The sequence below is a fragment of the Odocoileus virginianus genome, chromosome 2 (assembly GCF_023699985.2).
Source record: "Odocoileus virginianus isolate 20LAN1187 ecotype Illinois chromosome 2, Ovbor_1.2, whole genome shotgun sequence".
In the NCBI taxonomy this organism is placed as follows: Eukaryota; Metazoa; Chordata; class Mammalia; order Artiodactyla; family Cervidae; genus Odocoileus; species Odocoileus virginianus.
The window spans coordinates 19,936,077-19,958,313 of NC_069675.1; the positions used below are offsets into that span (position 1 = coordinate 19,936,077).

Sequence of the window (22,237 nt, forward strand, 5' to 3'; positions counted from 1 at the left end):
GGGTGACAGAGGATGAGACGGTTGGATGGCATCATCCACTGACATCGAAAAAACTAAGAACAATGGTGAATTTCATTCAAATTTCATCAAAATTTCTCTCCACCTTATCATTCAAACTTCAAACCCCCTCCCACCATTCTGATAAAAGTGAATTTAATCCAGCTTTTACTCCAGCTCATAAACCCAGTCATTCAAAGAGGAAAAGAGCAGCTCAAGGGGTGCCAATTTCACCCCTTTACAGAGTTTCATATAGGACGCTTTAAAGTTTCTAAAGTGCCTCCACAGATTATCTACTTAGTAATCCAAAAAAAAAAAAAAAAAAAAAGCTCTACCAGCTTGCTAGGGTAGATATTTCCTTCAGGAAGGAAAAAATGTTATTCCATTCTGAAGACCATGGAAGTTTACAGTATTCAAAATTAAAATAAGTATGCTCTTATCACTATCCAAGACTCTTCTATGAAGACTACAGAAAGGGAGGGAAAAGCTTTTTATGGGATTCATGATTAGTGTGGTTTCAAGTCAATCACTGTTTCAGGCATTCTTGTGCATACAGATATAAATTACATTTTCCACCTTTACTGTTTGAAAAGCCAATGTTTTCTACTTGAAAACTGCCATGATTCATACTGAATCCTAAAACTGAAATAAACAACTTCAGAAAATTATTTGTCACATGATTAAATGATTCTCTAAAGTGCAAGTTTATTAAAATAAAGGTAGCTGAGAAATATGAATGTTTATTTTTATCTGATAAAACCTGAACAAAGACTTAACCACACATTATAGTAGTAAGTACCACCAAACACAATGTTTGATACTGAGTTAAGCACTTTAATCACATTTAATAACCCTAATCATGAACACATTATCAGCATTTTATAGATAAAGTTAAAAATTTACCCACCACTCCTGACCACACTAAACTGTCCACATTACAGGGGGAAAAAATTAAAAGAAACTTTCTGACTGCAAATATACACATATAGTAATATAGCAGAACAAGTAGTCCACCTGGCATATTCTTACCTATACATTACTGTATCTCACACACAGCTTTATAATTTATGAAACACTTGTGCCCTCACCTCATCTGTTTACCACAACAGTCCTTATGGGATGATCACCACTACTACACGTGAGGGGTTTCAAGCTCAGAGTTTAAAGGAGGTCACTCAGCTTGACTCCTGGTTCTTTTTCCGCTACATACCCTATCTTGCTTCTCTATGGTTAAAGAAATACTGCCCCCACAATCAGTGTCATACAATAAAAAGGTAACACCTGATCGAGAGCCTAGATTAGTATCTTTCATCAGTTACACATTTTGCCAAGTTATTAGTTATTATTTATTCTGATGCCAATCATAGAAACACAAGTTGTACAAATAACTTTACTAAACTGGTACTTTAGCAAGGGAATCCCCTAGATTCTACTGTACTGGCCAGAAGACTAACCCCAACGTCTACTTTATTCTTAATTCTTCTTTCTACAATATACACCTTTTCCCTTTCTACTTTAAAATTTCCCAAAAAAAAAAAAAAAATTTCCCACTCCACTTAAGTGATTTGCCCTACCTTTACTTTTTAACTGCCCCATCTTCTCATTAGTATGATTTCAGGCTTCATTTAACAAAATTTTACCCAGTCATGACTATGATACGTGACAATCTGAATGAAAAGAGGCCCCTACTCTCCCCCAACTCTGGTGAGGAGCAGTAAGAGTACCTCTGAGTCATTTCTGTGACTGTAGAACAGTCTCAATCACTCCCTTCAGTGGCAATAACTTAATTCCTCCAGGGGAAGGTTTTAAGAATAAAATCAAAGCATGATGTTTGAAGTGCTTTATGTATCAAGTATTATCCTACTGACACTATATCCTCAGGTTGGTCTTTTTTTCTAGATATCCACTTTTAAAGCTATGGAGAAAGCCCTCAATAGGTCTTCTGTATCATGGGTGATAAAGAAGAGTAAAGGATAGCAAGAAACTTACATGAGTAATGAATTGGAGGATCAAGTTTGGTTATTCTATATTCACATCTATCTTCCTAAAGTTAAATAATGCCCCAAAGAGTAAACAATACAACCCCAAAATGGCTAGACAATCAGAATACCATCACACTTAAAAAAAAAAATTTTTTTAAGCTGCTTCCCTGCACCCACTCTAGAGAAAAACTCCTTCTGTAAAGCTGTAAGTCACTATTATAAAAAGTCTAACTTCTATTCCCACCCTGTACATTTCTGGCCCTTTGACAGACTGCCAAACAGCTTTACTTACAATTGTGTGTCAAAAAGGTCTTCCAATTAAGCATAAACAACATACACAATGCATAAGATGCATTTTTAAAATGCATCTTACTACTAGGTCTCACAATTTTAACTATGTCTTGAACTCCAGCATCAAACTAGGTGACAGTCCTCCAGGCATACTCTTAGTAGCTGCTTAACAGCAGATAAATGGAAAAAGCACAATTTTGGCAACAGTCTAAAAATGTCAAGAAACTTACTTTCACTTGTGAGTATTCCAAAACCCTATCCTAAAGTTAAAACAGAGAGGCAAACTAAAAATGAGTTTTAAAACAGGTGCATTCCACTTAAGGCCTGAATCTTATTTTAACTCCTGGTTTATTTGCCCTATAATAAGTGCCTCTTTACTATAAGGGAGCTCCTTCTTCCCCAAATAAAAAATGTGAAGAATTTCAAAACACTTTACTAAATAGATTTAATCACATCCACAGATTCTTATCATCCTACAAAGTCAAAAGAAGAGTTCCTAGGTCTTTTGTAAGGTCTTACAATCCTGAAAAGAATAAAAAAACTAAAAGAGACACAAGCATCTTCCTAAGACTAAACTACAAGAGCAGCACCTGACTCACCCCAACTCTTCAACTTTATCCAAAAAGCAGAGGGAGACAGAGTTTCTACAGCCGAAATCACCAGATGAGTACCTACTCATTCACAGCCTGTTTGCTCTTAACTTTAAACACAAATCTCAGCCAATTTACTTAGTTTTTAATGTAGTAATGGGTGACTCAGAGAAAATTAGCAGGGAGAGGGACTATTTTGGGCAGTCATTTGATAGAAACGGCTTTCAAGTGAAGGACTAACTTCACACACACACACAAAAGACAAAAACCTGTGAGCAGCAGACACAGCATTTAATAAATGATGACCCCGATATATCAAGTCTTAAGAATAGCATCTCTTCTCAATGTGCCATAGCCTAAAAACGATGTTCATAACTGTGAGTCATAAAGCAATGTTTCTTCCTAATAAGACAAGCACATAAAACGCTTTGAAACTACATCTAAAATGGTATAAGTAAACAAACACGCGCACACATATTCCCAGGTCCAAAAGAGCTAAATTAACCAATCCATCGGCATTCCAGAACAACTAATGACTCGAGAATTCCAACCAGAATAGACCTAAGGCATACCTCTCTCCTCTGGGGGCATTTTTTCTGTGTAAACAGCTCTGTCAAGTGCTTTGGTTGGCAAGCAATAATAAAATCAACTTTATTTCCTGTTCCCTGTCCCTTAACAAAACTTCCAGTTTGTCCTCACCTCTGACATACGTTCAACACGTCCAAGGGCTAACGTGAATGATCAAATATATTTCACATAAACGTTTCTATTAAAGGGAGTTTCTCATCAAAACGTTTTACATTTTACCTCACAGAACCTTTATCAGACTGTGGAGAGAAACTGGAAGAACACAGTTCACACTCAGTATACTTAATAAACGCTTATCTATGTCATGGCCATACTTACCTAAGCTCAAGCTTTCACTAATTATAAGCCTTGGAAAAACTTTATGCCTTTAAGTACCATCAAAATCCTCAATCAAGATTTCAGGCGTTCAATTCACACCACAGTGAAAGATCAAATGCTAAACTCCTAAAAATAGGGTGTTATGAGTAAGAGAGATACACAACACTGCCGCCAAAGCAAGTGCGTCTTCCAAGGGGCAGGGGCGCTCCTTTACAGTACATTCAGCAACACCGGGGAGCGAAGGATCAGGTGACTTCACACCACCGACACTTTCAGCCCGATTGGGCCTCACTATGGTCTCAGTACTAGTAAACAGCTCAAACGCCCAGTTTTGACAATTAAATCGGAACTTGCATCCTAGCCACGCACTACCCGCAAGAGCGGGTTCGGGAACTGCGGGGCCCCGGAACCCAAGCCCCGGGACACAGCCCTGGCCTGCGGACTGCGGTTCCCTCCTGGAAGGGTGTCTGGAGAGCCTCCCGACCTGGCAGCGAGGTGTCTGCTCCTCCCGCGCGCTGCGCGTCCTCCTCCACCGCCGGGCCCATCACGACCTGGTTAACCCTTCTCCCTCTCCGCGCGCGAGACACAGGGCAGCGAGTGCCGGCCGGGTGACAGGGCGCCCGGGCGCGTCCGGAGCTCCCGAGGACACAGCCGCGCCGCCGCCGACCTCCCCTCGCCCTGGGTCTGCAGCCCCTGCTCAAGGCCGCCCCCTCAGGTCGGGGCCGACACCGCGACAGACACGCGGCGGCGGGCGGGCAGGGGGGCCGGGTCGGACGCAGACGCGCGCGCCGCCCGTTCACCCGACAGCTGCGGGAGCCGCGGTCCCAGGGCAGCCCTTTTCAGGCCGCGCGCCGCGGGAGCTCGGGGCGCGGCGGGGGCTAGGCCTGGCGGCCAGACGCGGCGGCGGGAGGAGAGCGGAGCCAGCCGCGGACGACGACCCCGCCGCCTGCGGCCGGTGCCCGCGAGCCCGAGCGGCCCGCGCCCTCTCCCTGCGCGGGCCTTGCGGCCTCCACCCTGCCGGCCCGTACCTAGGAGGGTCGTGGACGAGACGTGGTTAACCCCGGTGTTTGAGTCGCTGGTCCGCCGCCGGCGCCGCAGCCCTTGGTGCGGTTCTTGGCTTCGCGTTACCTCGTCCCCCTCCGCCATCTTGTACCGATTTAAAATTAACTCCCCACTGACGTCAAACGCCGCCGCCGCTTTATCAACCTCCCGGGAGCCGGCGGGGCACCGGCAGGTCCTAGCGCCGCCCTCGGTCTGCGCCTCCTCCTTCTCCCCACGCCCTCCCTCGTCCCGCCCCTCGGCGCCGTCGCTCCGCCTCCTCCCTGCTAGCCTGCCTGCCTGCCCCTCGGCTTTCCCAGGCTTCCACTTTGGGGAGAAATTGGGCGGCGACCCCCACCGCAACCTTCTCGCATTCCCACCGCCCTGAAGTCAGGACCACACCCCCTGAGCGCTGTGTAATCGCAGGACTCTCCAGAGAACCAAGTCCCTCCTTCCCAATTCAATAACCCAATTCTCTTTACGTTTCTTCTCCATAATTCGTTAACTCGTGCACCGCAAATGTTTTCTACTCCTTTCCTTCTCTCCTTTTTTATCCCCCACCTCCTTCCCCGGTGCTCTTCTCCCCCTCCTCTCGCTTTCCCTCCATTCCCGAGCTGTTGCTAGTGGCCTGCTTTTCCTTTCGATCTTTCTTCGCACAAGTCTCTCATACCGTTTCCCACCTAGAGACCATCCTCTGCTTTGTCATAGCTTCCTTCTACTTGAGACCCTCCTGCTATCTTCTTAACTGTGCATACCTTTGCCCTCCTGCTCCTAGCCCCTTATAGGGTCAAACCAGAAAGCGCTCTAATCAGAAAATGAATTGTAGCAGGTCCTTTCCTAACTGATGCACCGTCTTGTGGGGATCCAGTGACATCCTAGAGACAGTTCGGGTCACTTCTAAAAATAAATATCTGCCTGTGGAGGCTTCTGTGAAACATGGTTTCTATTCTTTTGGATCTTTGCCCTTATCACCAGCTTCATTAGAAATTCCTTCTCTCTGGTAAAGGCATGTGTCCAGGTGTCCAAATTGCTGTCTTGTCCAGGTCTTTTCACAGCCTTTCATCTAGCATGACCTCTAAAAAAGCACTGGTGTCATCAAAGCTTGCAGAGTGCCATTCTAGAGGGGGTTTTGTTGAACTCTTTATTCATCTGTTTTCTGTGTCAATGGAAAGGGATTTGGAGTTCCTCCTGGACGTGGTAACTCTGCATCTTGGCTCAGTGACCCTGGGGCAACCCCCCAAGCCATGAGCCCTGCTTGATGATGGATTTCCTAATTTCCTATGATGGATTTCCTACATTTCCTAATCTCCTATGAGACATCTATTTAATATTGCCCACAGTCTGCATTATGCATCCTCTCAGGTGTAAGTGAAGATGCAAAGATGAGTTATTTTTGTCATCAAAAATTAACTTCCAGTTACAATTAGCAGTAAACTTAGCACCAGCATGCCCCATCAGGGACCCCTGGAGGGTTAAGGTTGCACAACTAGTCAAGAGACCTCCCAACCAGTGTTGTTCAGTTGCTCAGTCGTGTCTAATTCGTTGCGACCCCATAGATTGCAGCATGCCAAGCTCCCTGTCCATCACTATCTCTCAGAGCTTGCTCAAACTTATGCGCATCGAGTTGGTGATGCCATCCAACCATCTCCTCCTCTGTCGTCCCCTTCTCCTCCTGCCTTCAGTGTTTCCCAGCATCAGGGTCTTTTCTAATGAATCCACTCTTTGCATCAGGTGGCCAAAGTATTGGAGCTTCAGCTTCATCATCAGTCCTTCCAATGAATATTCAGGATTGATTTCCTTTAAGATTGCCTGGTTTGATCTCCTTGCTGTCCAAGGGACTCTGCTGCGGCTGCTGCTAAGTCACTTCAGTCATGTTGGACTCTGTGCGACCCCATGGACAGCAGCCCACCAGGCTCCTCTGTTCACGGGATTCTCTAGGCAAGAATACTGGAGTGGACTGCCATTTCCTTCTCCACCAAGGGACTCTCCAACATCACACTTCAAAAGCATCAATTCTTCAGTGCTCAGCCTTCTTTATGGTCCAGCTCTCACATCCATACATGACTACTGGAAAAACCATAGCTTTAACTATATGTACCTTTGTTGGCAAAGTAATGCCCGTAACCAGTGTACTTTCCAATATTAGACAGTTTATCTCATGGGCCACTACAGTGTGCTGGACAGGTCCCAGTCTCCTGACTCCAAGAAGTGTAAAGAAGCCAAAAGCAAGTACAGTCAAGAGACTGAGCCCTGTCCCACGGTCACCTCAAATCCGTAAGTTTAAAAGGCCTTCCTTGGGCCTCCCCGGTGGTCCAATGGTTGGGAATTTGCCTTGCAATGCAGAGGACACCGGTTCAATCCCTGGTCTGGGAAGATCCCACATGCAGTGGGGCAACTAAGCCACTGAAGCCCCTGCACCAAGAGCGCATGCTCCACGGAAAGAAAAGCCGCCACGTTGAGAAGCCCATTGCACCGCAACCACACAGTCACCCCTGCTCGCCACAACTAAGAACAGCCTGAGGGCAACAGTGAAGACCCAGTGCAGCTAAAAAATAAATAATTTTTTTTTTTTAAAAAAGCCTTTCTCCATTTTCCCCATCAGTCATCCCTTTTCAATTTCTTTCTCTTTTTTTGGCCGTGCCAAGAAGCATGAAAGATCTTAATTTCCCGACCAGGGATCAAAGGTATGCTCTATGCCCTGGGAACACAAGAGTGGTTAACCCCTGAACCACCAGGGAAGTTCCCGTCTTCAGTTTCTCATCACAGTGAAATTTCAGTGATGCTGCAGCCTTCTCCTCCCCTCTACACCCAGCAAGTCCGGCTGATGTCAACTCTGACTTCTAACCTCCCTCCAGCTCACCTCCTCTCTGTCCCCTCAGCCTCCCTCTCGATTTGGACCTCATCATCTTGCGCTGAACTTATTATAACAACCTCCCTGTGGTTCTCCCCCTGTGTAGATCCTCCACACAGACTGACTTGAGTTTCCTTAGATGCAAATCTATTTCATGTGAGTTCTCTGCTCAGGATGAAGTTCAAACTCTTCAAAAGAGTTGACAAGGCTTTTCATGATCTGAGCCCGACCTATGCATCAAGCCTCATTTTTCACTACTCTGTCATTTGTTCCTTCATTCTTTCATTTAAACAAAAGAATTTTGACACTGTTGTGTGTGCTGAACAGACTACTGATGAACAAGACAGACAAAATTGGTTTCCCTGGGGACTTCCCTAGAAGTCCCGTGGTTAAGACTCCATGTTTCCAATAAAGGGGCTTTGGGTTTGATCCCTGGTCGGGGAACTAAGATTCCACATGCCACATGGTATGGCCAAAAAAACAAAATTGATTTCCTTGGGTTTCGTTACTTTCCACACCCTGCACAGGCCTCTTCCACCACACACACACAAAAAAAGGTGAGCATCCAGGAGCCCAAAGATCTGTCTTGTTCAGGCTATATCTCTAATACCTAAGCCAGTGCCTAGTAGGGCCTCAAAAAATAGCTGAAAATAAATGAATGAATAAATTAATGCTGCTGCTGCTGCTGCTGCTAAGTCGCTTCAATCGTGTCCAACTCTGTGCGACCCCATAGACAGCAGCCCACCAGGCTCCCCCGTCCCTGGGATTGTCCAGGCAAGAACACTGGAGTGGGTTGCCATTTCCTTCTCCAATGCATGAAAGTGAAAAGTGAAAGTGAAGTCACTCAGTTGTGTCTGACTCTTCGAGACCCCATAGACAGCAGCCTACCAGGCTCCTCGGTCCATGGGACTCTCCATGCAAGAGTACTGGAGTGGGTTGCATTGCCTTCTCTGATAAATTAATGAATGGGTTACAATTCTGATTCTATCACTGATTCGCCTAATGTTTCTACACTTCCAGGTCTTTTTTTTATAACTAACTACATAACAGGATTCTTATGGGATCAAATCAACATACTGAAAGGATTTTCTTGACTCTTAAGATAGCCAACATTTATGGAATGTTTCCTGCTCAAAGTACTTTACATGTGTTAAGTCATTTAATCCTAACAATAATCTTAAGAGGTAAATACTAATGTTACTTTCATCTTACAAATGGAGAAACTGAGGCACTAAGAGATTAAAAACTTGCCTAAGTGGCAGGACTGGCATTTGAAGGCAGGCAGTCTGGGTCCACAGTTTATGCTCATATCCACTGTAATGGTGTTCAGCTTACAGACTGTAAATTCCTGGAGGGCAGAATCCATAGTTTATCCATAGCCAGGTACTTTGGGATTCTTCTCTCAGTTAGCATCAATTATTTTAAAAGCTATTTCTCCCAAATAAACAACTTTTAAATGTTTAAAATCCTGTTACTAAATGGGCAAAAACATCCACAGACAATTCACCAAAAAGAATGATCAAATTATGGACCTTAAACATATGAAAAAATGTTCAACTTTACTCATAATAAGAGAAATGCAAATTAAAACAACACTGAGACACCATTTCTCACTCGTCAGGTTGGCAAAAAATCAAAAGCTGACTATTACACTCTGTTGGCAAGGATGTGGGGGAACTCAGGCACTCTCCTACATTGCATCCTCACTGGGAATGCAAAATGGTATAACCCCTATGGAGAGGAACTTGGCAATACCCAACAAATTTCATTTGCATTTACACTTCGACATGCCTATCTCACTTCTGGGCGTTAACCCTGAAGATAACAACTCCAATAATCCAAAAAAATTTTTGTGCACAAGGTTATTCACTGTAGTGTTACTTGCAGTTGCAAAATACTGGAAGCTAAATATCTGAGCATAGATGATTGGTTAAATAAGCTATGATAATTCTTCATGATGAGCACTTCTTAACTGTAAAGAAGGAACAGGAGCTATCTATGGACTGATACAGAGTGATTTCCAAGAGACATTCTTAAGAGAAAAAGCCAAACTGCAAAAGAGGCTATGTAGAGCCTACCTATTGTGTCAAAGGAAAAAATAAGAAAACATACATATATCTGCCAGCCTATCCAAAACGAAACTTGGAGAGGTGAAAAAATAAAATTAGTTGCCTCCAAGGAGTTGGGAGTAAGGGGGATAAAGTAGAAGTAATATAGAATAGAGAATACCTTTTTATCTAGTGTTGACTTCTGTTCAACATGATCAAAAAGTAAAATCAACAAGAAAGGGAACAGGGTGCTAAAACTGAAAGCAAACCAAATAGATGATTCAATAGCTAAGTCATGTCCAACTTTTTGCAACCCCGTGGACTGCAACAACCCAGGCTTCCCTATCCTTTGCTATCTCCAGGAGTTTGCTCAAATTCACGTCCACTGAGTCGGTGATGCTATCTAGCCATTTCATCCTCTGCCACCCTCTTCTCCTTTTGCCTTCAGTCTGTCCCAGCATCAGGGTCTTTTCCAATTAGCCAGCTCTTTGCATCAGGTGACCAAAGTATTGAGTTTCAACTTCAGCAAATGTGTATGTACATGAATATATTTCCTAGTCTTGTCCACAGAAAAGGCCTATAAGCACAGACACCCAAGAAAAATGATCATGACCTAGAGCCCACTCTTGCTCTTAGTACTATTCCCTACTAAAAAGAAGTGGAGTCCTTGGAGAAATGACTGGTTCCAGAGCTAGGGTAGGATGCGTACAAGGTGAGCCATGAGCATCATCTTCGTGGCAGAAATGAAGGAAGTAGTCAAAAATATGATGGAGCGTGTCTCAGGGAGACTTTCCTTCTGAGTCTTTTAGGGAAGGAAAGCACAGGTTACTGTGTATGAGATAATGGGAACGGATTGTAGGATCTTTTTAATGGTCATGGAAATGGTATAAGACAGAGGGAAACTTCCCTTCCTGTAAGAGTCAGGGATTTGGGTAACCATTAATGAAAACTGTTACCTTGATTTGGGGGACAGACAGCAGATGGATGGGGCAGGGCTAGAGGAGGGGAACAAGAAAACAAATGTAAAACAATGGTCATAATGGAAAAGTTGGAAACTGCTGTGGCTAAAATGAGATAAATTGCTCTCTGAGAAGGAAGAAGGTTGTGTTAGAGGAAAATTGCATCTCTGTAGACCTTATCGTTTCAGTGATGTGTTTGCTAGAAATTTAATTTAAGGTACACACCACATTTGCAAATTGTTGCTCCTTCACATGAAGATACGTGTTTTTTGTCCAACAGTGGCTGGCAGAAGATGAATGAGTCATTTCCCTGAGGCTACGGGAGACTAAATCTGGGCATAGGCAGGACTGCTCCAGGGCCTAGTTGACAAAATGAAGAACAAGGCTGGAAAATTGGTCTAGCAGCGTGGGAGCACTAGGGAGCTTGACCCCATCAACTGGCATCTCTTGGTGGATTCCGCAGGCTCCTCTCACTGACCTCGGGAGCAGTGGCCACTGATTGATCTCAGAAGTTGCACAGCAGCTGTGGCTAACAAACCAATTTGCCACATCACCTTTGGTTTTTTTTTGGGATTAACATTTTGAAGGAGGGGCCTAAGAGGAAATTTTTGCAGGGAAGGAGGGAAATCAAGATTCTTGCTGGAACAGTCGTGAACAGTAATAAAGACTCTGAGTTATTGATTGGCAGAGAAATGCTATTTCTATCCAAACTTAAGCCAGGGTCATTGAATTATATATAAAGGAAATCAAATGAAGAACATCAAGGGTTCCATGAGGCTACTTCTAATAGGACCCTGGACATGCATATATGCCTCTCTGACACAGCCAGGCTGGCCTCATGCTGAGAACTGTGGGCATCATGAAAGGCACTTGCTCTGAGTGGAATACTGTTGGCAGATGGATTTCCACCCAGCTTGCTGCTTAATATTAGGTGTCCATTGTTCTCTGAAGCATGGGACAGCTGTCCCTCATGAACGTGACAGGAAATAGTGACCCTTCCAATCCATATTCATCCTCAGAGGTAATGATTTGAATCAGGATATATGAGCATCAGAGTCACTTAGTGAAAAGACACCAACTCTGGAGTTCAAACTCCAGCTATACCGCTTGGTTTTATGACCTTCAGAAAGTTAATTAACTTCTTTGATCCTCAGTTTCCTCTGCTATAAAGGTCTCTTCTTGCCATTTTTTCATGATGATTACAGACAATATAGATAAAGTATTTAGCCCAGTGGCTGGCACATGGCAATAAATGATAGCCATCATGCTTATTACTCCAATCAAGTCAAAGAAGAGTTGAAGAGCAGGAGCATATTAAAAACGATAACACCTATAATTTTATTTAGTCTATAAAATATCTTTATGAGGCAAGGACTATTGACACCATCAGCCTTTTACAAAAGAAGAAACTAGGGCTTTAAAAGTTGGCATAGGGACTTATATGGTGGTATAGTGGATAAGAAGTGTGTGTGTGTGTGTGTGTGTGTGAGTTGCTCAGTCATCACGTGCCTTGGAGCAACTCAGGCTGTGCACCACAACTAGTGAGCGTGCACGCTGCAACTACTGAAGCCTGTGCACCCTAGAGCCTCTGCTCCCCAATAAGACAGGCCACCACAAAGAGAAACCTGAGAATCACATCGAAGAGTAGCCCCAGTTTGCTGCAACTAGAGAAAAGCCCACGGAAAGCAACAAAGATTCAGTGCAGCCAAAAATAAAGAAATAAATAGAATTCTAAAGAAAAAAAAAAAATTTTAAAGGTGACATAAATTGTTCAAGGCCACATGATTAGTCAATTGAAAAGCTGAGATCTAAGTGCAGCTCTGTCTTCCTCCAGAGTCTATGTTCTTAACCATCAATCTCTGGATAACACACTGGCCTCAGGGTTAGACGTTGGAAATGCTATAATCGTTAAGAACCATTTATGTTGATCACTAAACAGCTTCTGGATATCCAGGAAACTTTCAGGTGGCTGGAGTGGAGGTAAACACAACTCAAAGTCCAGAAAAAAGGCACCCAGGAACACCGTGACAACAACAGAAACATTACCTGAATGTTCAATGTCTATGGAGTTAACAGAAGAATTCTATGGATTTCACAGAGGCTATATAGAATCTTGTGGTCACTAAAATTGTTTAGTGATAGGAGAAACAAAAATCCAAATTAGTGAACTGGACTTGATTGAGTCCATTTTGAAAAGTAGGTAGTGACTTGGTTTTTTAATTAAGATAAGCATAAAAAGAACACTGGTGGGAACTCTTTAGGAACTACACTGTAGTCAATAACATCTTTTCAAAAATAACGATGAAGGAGAGTATGTAGTCCCCAGGGTACAAAAAACATGCTGGTATCTTAAAGCAAACACTGCCACGTGCTTTCAGTTCCTCTGAGAACAGGGCCCTGGTTGATAACCACCCCAGAGAGCTCATCCAGTTTACAGCACCCCTCCCCCATCACTCCCCTTCTTAGGAATGCCTTCGAAGTCAGTGGGAAATCCAAGCCTCTCAGAAGGAGCTGCACATCTTAGCCTCTTCTAAGATTAAGGCAATATCCACTTGGGCATATTACAATCAACGTATTCAATATTTTCTTTGTAACTGGAGAGCAGTCAGATCTTTCTCACACCCCAGCTTAATTCCAGACTCCCCAAAACTGGTTGCCGAGTTGGCAGGCAAAACGCTCCACCTTGATGATGCACCTAGAATTAATTGTCCCTGTTGTAACCTACTTAATCCTTGGATTCACCGCCACCAGTGTAATTCCATCATTATATTCTGACTGTTACAGCTGCACTTCACTTCAAACACTGCCCCCGCCACCCGCCTCCCCAGCCCAATGCCATTTCTCCTGACCCCTAATATTCTTGAGGTTGGTCTTCTGGTATAAACACCAAGAAAGTGAGTTTCTTAGTTCTTTTACCATAACAGCTCTATGCTCAAGCTGAGATATCTGCAGGTAATGCCATTGCCATCTGATCTGATTGTCCTGATTGTCATCCAAGAAGGTGAGCTAACATAAATCATAATGAAATGATTGTTATTTTGACATTCAGTTTTAGGGTAATTTGCTATACGGTAATAGATAATCAGGCCACATGCATATAGTATACTACCAGTGTGTGAACATATATGGGTAGTAAAAGTATAAACTAGTACATAGTAACAGGAAAGATTGAATTCAGGATATCACTCTGGTATAGTTGTTTGCTTTTGCTATGTAGACCAGTGGTACTTAATTTGTTGTTTTGTTTTGTTTATTTGACAAGTAAATACAGATGATACAGATGACATATAGCATTCGCTTACAGGCCAGGCTCCCTTACTACGCATGCACAAATATCCACCGGTGGCCACGGTCAATGACTGTGGCCATGCAACTCCCATCAGGAGCAGATCCAGGATTTGTGGGCTCTAAAGCACCTGTAAATTTGAAGAATTTTTTTAAGACAACAAATTATGAGCTAAAATTAGATTTGAAAGTAAATTTTTTTTAAAGTGGGCCATTTTTAGTCTTTGTTAACTTTGTTACAATATTGCTTCTGTTTCATGTTTCTGGTTTTTTGGCCACAAGGTATATGGAAACTTTGTTCCCACAGGGATTGAATCCACACCCCCCCCTTGCATTGGAAGGTAGAAGTCTTAGCCACTGGATCACCAGGGAAGTCTCAGAAAGTAAACATTTATTTAGAATGAGAAAAGGAATCCCAAGAAATCACAAATTTTGTAAAGCTAACATTTCACAAATATATAGAAAATTTATATATTTATTGATTAACCGCATGTCATACATCTCATGGGCTTCCCAGGTGGCACTAGTGGTAAAGAACTTGCCTGCCAATGCAGGAGACTTAAGAGATACAGGTTTGATCCCTGGGTTGGGAAGATCCCTTGGAGGAGGAAATGGCAATCCACTCTAGTATTCTTGCCTGGAGAATCCCAGGGACAGAGGAGCCTGATGGGCTATGTACTATAGGGTTGCAAAGAGTTGGACACGACTGAAGTGATTTAGCATGTATGTATACAACTCATACTTTCTTTCTGACATTTTTGGCTACACAGTCTTTGATTGGCTTTTCATATTATATGACTTGGGGTATCATTTTATGAAGAGAAAATAATAAGACAATTTAATTTTTCCTCTAGCAGAGTTAATAAAATTTCATTTATTGATAGCTTAGAAAAGTCTCTTTCAGCTTCATAACATTTTATTGCTGGTATGTAAATTTTTAGGATTACTGTCAAATTTGGGGAAATCTGTCAGGTCTCTTTCATGTAGGAGCTTCAGATTTCAGGGCATACCAAGTTTTGTTTTCAGCAACAAATCTCAAATACTCTTCGAATTGAAAATGCATGGGGTGTTTATAACTGTATGTGCTGCCTTTTGCAATAGTGTTAACAGGAGAGAAATTCCATTTTTCATCATCATTGATGAGAACAAAATCCTCTTTTTACAATTTTACCCATCTAGTGGTTGGAAGAATTTTCCAGAGATTAGTTTTTGGCTCCAGACTTTCCAACATTGTTTTTCCTCTGCTCCCCACATACGTACTGCTGATGCTGGGCATGTAGGACACTTTAACTCGACCTTGCACGTGTTTCTGTCACCTTCGAGCCTGAGAACAGGAACAGGGAGTCAAAGGGTACATGTGATCTGCTCTGCCCCTTTCGGGCTTATGTCAAGAAGTCCATGTTAAACAGAAACCAGAGGGATTTTGAGTCCTCCCTGCTACTCAGGACTCAGGGAGTGAACTCGTCCACTGAGTGGCCTTGCTCCTTCAAGAAATGGTCATAACAGGTTAAAACTGATGGTGCAGAACTTCCCGGGTGGTCTAGTTGTTAAAACTCTGAGTTTCTACTTCAGGGGACTAGAGTTCAACCCCAGGTCAGGGAAGTAAGATCCCTCATACTGCACGGTGCAGCCAAAGAAGTAAATTAAGATGAAAACGATGGACATGGGGATAGGTGGAAACAGGGCTTGGTTATTCCTTCTCAGCCTCCCTTGGCTGGAGTCTAGCCATCTCCACATACACCGGGGAGGACTAGGAAGGTAGCTGAGTTGGGAACCAGAGGTCATCATTTGTGAGTACAGCGTGTTCAACCGAAGCTCGGAATCAGATGGAGGCTGCAGGCAAGCTTCAGACAGGTAGGCCACACCGAGGTGACCTGAACCAGCAAAAAAGAGCACTGGGTCCTGAACACCCCAAAGAACAGAGCACAAGCAGATCAATTCCAGCTCCACAGATGAGTGCAAGGGGTTTAGGGACAGAGGAGCCAAGCCACCTCACAGCACAGTCCAGCGAGGCCCCCCACAAGAGCAATGGGACCCAGATGTGTATCTGAGAACCTCCCCTTGACTACTGGTAAACCTGAGTAAGCTGTCCACTCTGCAACCCTGTTCCTTTAGCTAAGTGCTCTGGGAGCAAGTAGAAACAATGGAACTCAACATACTAGAATTAGATCTTCAAGTCACAGGAGAGGATCCTTGGAAGCCTCTACTAAGACTTCGAACAGCACAAGGAAACAATTGTTTTCTATTTCTTTAATTTTGTATCTATATAAGATGATGGATGTTCACTAAACTTACTGTGACAATCATTTCATGATGCCTGTAAGTCAAATCATTATGCTGTACACCCTAAACTTATACAGTGCTGTATGTCAATTATATCTCAATAAAACTGGAAGAAAAAAATAAAGTGCATTTCTTGTACACAGCAAAAGAAAAAAAGTAACATTTATCAGGTACTTACAAGTGTCTGGTAATTCACGTTACCATAATAAGGTAACATATTTATATTACTTGTTTTTCAGTTAAGCTTCACAACTCCAAAGCAAAGGTACTATTACCTATTTCCATTTTACACCAGGAAGCCTGAAGCCTAGACAAATTAAATAATTTGCCCAAGGTTTGTGGTTGTTGTTGTTGTTGTTGTTGTTCAGTGGCTAAGCCTTGTCCAACTCTTTTGTGACCCCATGGACTATGGCCTGCCAGGCTCCTCTGTCCTTGGGATTCTCCTGGCAAGAATACCAGAATGGGTTGCCATTCCCTTCTCCAGGGGATCTTCCCAACCCAGGGATCAAACCTGTATCTCCTGCATTGGCAGGCAGATTCTTTACCACTGAGCCACCAGGGAAGCCCTGCCAAAGGTTACACAGCTTATAAAATAACGGAAGGTCTTCCAGGGTGGAGCAGTGGTAAAGTGGAGCTAAGGCTTTAAACCCACTGGTAGAACTTGGGAGTTCACACTTGGAACTATCAATTCTGTTTTCCTGTAGCACCTTGAGGAACTCCAGGTGTGTGATACCAATAGCTCCTTGGGGGTGGCCTGACTATCCCCCACTACAAGTCCCTTCCTTGTCACCACATGCCATCAGTGGCAGATCTCAGAATACAAGATTTCTGTTCCAGTGTATCAGGTGTAGTCTGCCTCTCAAATCCAGAGCCTCAAAGGAGGGTCACCTGTTGCTGGAGAAGAACTTCACATCAGCCGTCACCACCCTGTGGATAGCACACTAGGCCATGCTGGCAGTGGCTGACCTCACCCTCCATCATGTACCCCTTCTCCACTCCATTCCAGAAGCTATGGTGCATTGTAAAGGCATGCTCAACTCCCAGCACAGCCATGTTTTAATCCATGGAAATTCATCCTTAAACATAACCACACTTGCTAAGGGTAACCCAGAAACTGAAGCAGCAATTCTGCTGCAATTCTGACTCTGTGGTAAGAATCCTTGAAAATGTGTTTAACCTTTATGGACTTTCATTTCCACCAAACTGAAGGGGGTGCGACATACTATTATCATTTATAGGCAGGTGAATTTGTTTTCTTCTTGAGCAAGTATTCATGTTGGTGTTCAGGGTTCTTCTCCTCCTAGCCTTGCTACCTCCTCCAACACTCCCTCTCATCAGCATCTACTTTCTTCAGAGCTCTTAAGGCAAAGCCATCCCCTTACTGGCAGTGCCCATGGAGAGAATTGGGATCTGGGCCAAGCCTACAGACTGCTGATGCTCCTAAAGCCTCTGGTCCCCTGGGTACCACAGCTGAGAAAATTCTGTACAGAAGCAGAGAGGTCAGGCTGCAACCAGCCCTGCCATGCTTTGTTCTAAGCAGTCCTGCCTATGCTTAAAGATTCCCAAGGTCTCTCCTGAATGGAGAGTTTTCAGTTTTTTCCTCCCACTTCTCACTGCCTCAGAGTCTCAGGAAATCATTTCTTCTGTTTCTGGTCTCACCTATGGAACATCATCACTTAGCCTAGGCTACCTTAAACATACTCAGAAACCCTCATATCAGCCTAGAGTTGGGCAGAATCACCTAACACGAAGCCTATTTTATAAGAAAGTGTTGAATAGTCATGTAATGTATTGAAGACTGGAAGGGAAAAGCAGAATGGTTGTACGGGAACAGAACAGTTTTGAGTGTATCAGTCGTTCACCCTCGGGATGGTGTAGCTGCCTGGGAGCTGCAGCTCACTGCCAGTGCCCAGCCTCAGGAAGGAGGACCACATTGCACATCAGTAGCCCAGAAAAGATCAAAATTCCAACTTCAAAGTCCAGTTTCTTCTGAATGCTTATCACTTTCACACCACTGTAAAGTTGAAAAATCGTCAAGTCAATCTATCACCAGTCAGGGACCGTTTATATAGTCCTCAATAACTTGAAGTGACTTGAATAAGTTGGGCTTTTCCCACCAGAAAATCAATCTAACCTGGAGGCTCAGGCTTGGGAACTGAATGAGACCTGCAGATTTGTTTTATTTGTTACATAGTTGGCCTGAAAAATGATTTCTTTGAATTAATTACAAACATTGGAAAAATCAGCAAATTACACTCTTTTTTCTAAAAAAAAAAAAAAAAAAAAATCTCGATTTCTGGCTCTTCTTGAAAAAATCAGAAGATCTGGCCACCTGGGCCAGCCTACCTATATAGTAACCATTGTCTGACACTTACTAGTACACTCCCTTTGGAAAAGAAATAAATAGATTCTCCAGCTTGTGACGAATCTCACTTCATATTCATGTCGCCTGTTTGTCTACCACACGCATTTGAACTTATGGCACCTGGCTATGTAACAAATATATCCATGGAGTAACCTAATGGACCTGAATTTGATAAACCCTAGAGTCATAGCCAATTCAATCTGAGATTGGAAAGCAAATTCATACATGAAGGGAGAAACATGTACGTATGTGGCATGTGACCTAGCAGGAGATCTGAGACATGAGGCCCACCCCCAGAGGAAAAACATTCTGAAATTCACAGCCCTCCTCCCTCTCCACACCAGTCTTGGGAAGCTGCCCAGCCAGGAGAGGAGAGAGTCAAACCGCCCATTGTGTTTTGATCTACGCTACAGCAGTCACCACGTTTCAGAGGCCCCAGAGCACTAGATCTGATTACCTGCTGATCACCACTTCTGATTGCAGAACAAGCCTGTTCCCATTAGTGACTTTATACAGTTACGATCTGTTCTGCTCTAGGGATCTTATCACAATATTCTTTTCAGGATTTCTCATTTCTTCCACCAGTCGCCACACACAAGCTCACATACTCTCTACCTTGATGTGCCCGACAGCAGGGGCCCAAATGGAGTCTGAAAACTGGCTTAGTTTGATCAGCACTCTATACACATTTCTCAAGGTCTGTATTTTCTTCCTTCTTTAATCCTTCCTTTATGACCACTCCCTCTAGCTCCACCTTCCCAAAGAGAGATTTCAAAACTGAAAGAAGGCAGTAGAAGGTGGATATTTCCACCAATTCTTTTCAACAAGTGGCTAATTCCAAACTCAGAACAGTTAAAGTGTACTAACTTAACATCTCAGGATCTCAGTCCAGAAATAGCCAATATTTGGACTTCCCTGGTGGTGGTCCAGTGATTAGGAATCTGCGTGCCAATGCAGGGGGCATGAGTTCAATCCCTGGTCTTGGAAGATTCCACATGCCGCGGAACAACTTAGCCCATGCACTCTGAGTCCATTGAGCCTGCTCTCTAGGCCCAGGAGTCACAACTACTGAACCCACGTGCTACAACTACAGAAGTCCACACACTCTGGAGTCCATGCTCTGCAACTGGAGAAGCCACCCCAAGAGCCCACACACGGAAAGGAAGAGTGGCCCCTGCTCCCTGCAACTAGAGAAAGCCCACACGGCGTTGAAGGCCCAGTGCAGCCATACATAGCCAATATTCAGTATGAACAAAAAAGTGCATAACATGACACAACGCAGTGTGTTGAAATGGGCAATTGCGTACAGGTCCTTTAGCTGATGAGATGACAGAAATAGTTCTTTAAAATTAGGACAGATTAAAAAAAAAAAAAAAAGAACTAAATATCCTTAGTAGAGTATCCACAGTAGAGATACTGTAGCCTTTGGAGAAATCCCTATCAAACTGGATACAGCCATAAGGAAATCAGGTTAGTGTAATAAGATCAGACATTTTGAGCCTAGAGCACCCCTTCTAGCATGGAGGGCACAAACCACGCTGTGTTCTGACAACCCCAGGTAAGACAGTCTGCTGTGGGTTCCACTTTCTAGTGGACTTCGGTATGTGCTTCAGGAAAATCTTTTTGAAAACAGAGGGGCTCATTTTACCTAAGAAGTTTCAGCACTTAGAATGTGGGCTCTAGAGGAACATGAAGGAATTGGACATTTTCTAGAGTTCCTCTCTCCTGGTCCCCTTACTACCCTACGGTACTTCCTACGAAGTACCTGAAAGTGGACCAATTAGGCAAGGAATTATGAATAGAAAGACATTCCATAGACCTAGGTGGGTTGCCTCCGTTGTGACCCCATGGACTGCAGCCCACCAGGCTCCTTTGTCCATGGAATTCTCCAGGCAAGAATACTGGAGTGGTTTGCCATTTCCTTCTCCAGGGGATCTTCCCAACTCAGGGATTGAACCTGGGTCTCCTGCATTGCAGGGAGATTCTTTACTGTCTGAGCCATAACTGCCTCATTTCATTTAGTTCAGTTCAATTCAATCAAAATTTACTGGATGCCTACTCTGTACCCAGCACTGTTCAAAGGGCTATAACAACTATGAAAGGAGCACAAAGTCCTTGACCACTTGAAGCTGGCCATTTTTCTCTGTGTGCTGAACTTATATTACACGAAGAATTATAGAACAACACACGACTATAACTGAGCATTAAAAATGACATAGTAGCGAATTGACTAGAGTACAATTTAAAAAAATTTGTTTGATGTAATGTCTACCTAATCTCAGATTCCTTATGTACCATTTCACAAATGTACTTATAAAATCATAAAAATTAAATTAATTATTGTTTAAATGTATTCAAATTTATCTTAGGACACATTCTAGCAGAGTTAAAACAAGAAAATAGATAACACCAACTGCTAAGAAGAATATGAATCATTTGGACCTCTCATACATCAGTGATGGGACAATAAATTGGTTTAAACCATTTTGGAAAACTCTTTAATTATCTCTATGAATGTAAGTCTATTCTATAATCTATTCTATTTCTGGATTTATGTGCTACTGAAATCCATATATGTTTTTACCAAAAGACATGGATAAAAGTGGCTACAGCAGAATTGTTCATAGCAGCCCCAAACTGGAAACAACCCAAATGACCACCAACAGCTGAATAGACATGTACCTTACTCACATGTAAGAAGCTATTATAGAGCAGTGAGCAAAAATGAACTACAACTATATGCAACAATATGAGTAAGTCTTATGAACATAATGTGAGCAAAATAAGCCAGACAGAAAAAGATGACTACATTATACATGATTCCATTTGTTTAAAGCTCAGGTAAAACTCATCTATTGTGGTGAAACACAGGATGGTAGTTACCCTTATTTAAGGGAGAGTAGTTACTGAGATGAGTGCTAAGAGGAGGATTATAGGGTACTGGTAAAGATCTATTTCTTTATCAGAGAGCTGATTACATAAGTATGTTCACTTTGTATGAATTCATTGAGCTCTATATGATTTACACAGTTTTCTATGCAGTTTGTCAATTAAAAAAATCCACGAAGTATCACAAGTGCACCAACATTTTCTTAAAGATTTCTTTTAGTAGAAAATCAAAGCCCCAAAGAGTTGTAGAAACTAACTTTCAATAGTGTCTGATGAGGGCCTGGAATTTCAGAGTTCTAAACTCTCTATTTTGTCACTGATTCTCCAGACAATTTTAGGAAAACATTACTTTCAATACCTCTGGGGGTTTTTTTGTTTGTTTGTTTTTTGGTTTTTAAAAAAAAAATTATTGTGGTGAACCTCACATAATATAAAACATACTATTTTTACCATATTTAACTGCACAGTAGGGACACTAAACACATTCACATTGTTGTGCAACTTTCAACGTCAACTGTCCCCTGAATTTTTTACTTTCTTAAACTGAAACTCTGTCTCCATTAAACACTAAGTCCCCATTCTCCGTTCCCAAACCCCCTACCACCTCCTACCCTGGCCCCTGACATCTAACAAAATATACTTTCTGACTATGAATTTGACTATTCTAGGTACTTCACATAGGTGGAATCAAACAGATTTGTCTGTATCTATTGTATATTGGCAGAGAAGGCAATGGCACCCCACTCCAGTACT

The 22,237-nt window shown here is 42.9% G+C and overlaps 1 protein-coding gene across 7 annotated transcripts in view; it reads right to left on the reverse strand.

The window, feature by feature from the left end:
- ATL2 (atlastin GTPase 2) overlaps nt 1-4,958 on the reverse strand; it is a 69,197-nt gene extending 64,239 nt beyond the window's left edge. The window contains exon 1 of one of the 7 annotated variants that reach the window (XM_070476895.1): nt 4,795-4,956. In XM_070476895.1, the coding sequence (XP_070332996.1) occupies nt 4,795-4,912 (118 nt within the window). In that variant the 5' untranslated portion in view covers nt 4,913-4,956. Of the gene's footprint in view, nt 1-4,250; nt 4,400-4,794 lie in introns of those variants that run through there. The other 6 variants (XM_070476913.1, XM_070476951.1, XM_070476926.1 and 3 more) reach the window with 6 other exon arrangements.
- Between the last annotated feature and the right edge of the window lie 17,279 nt (nt 4,959-22,237).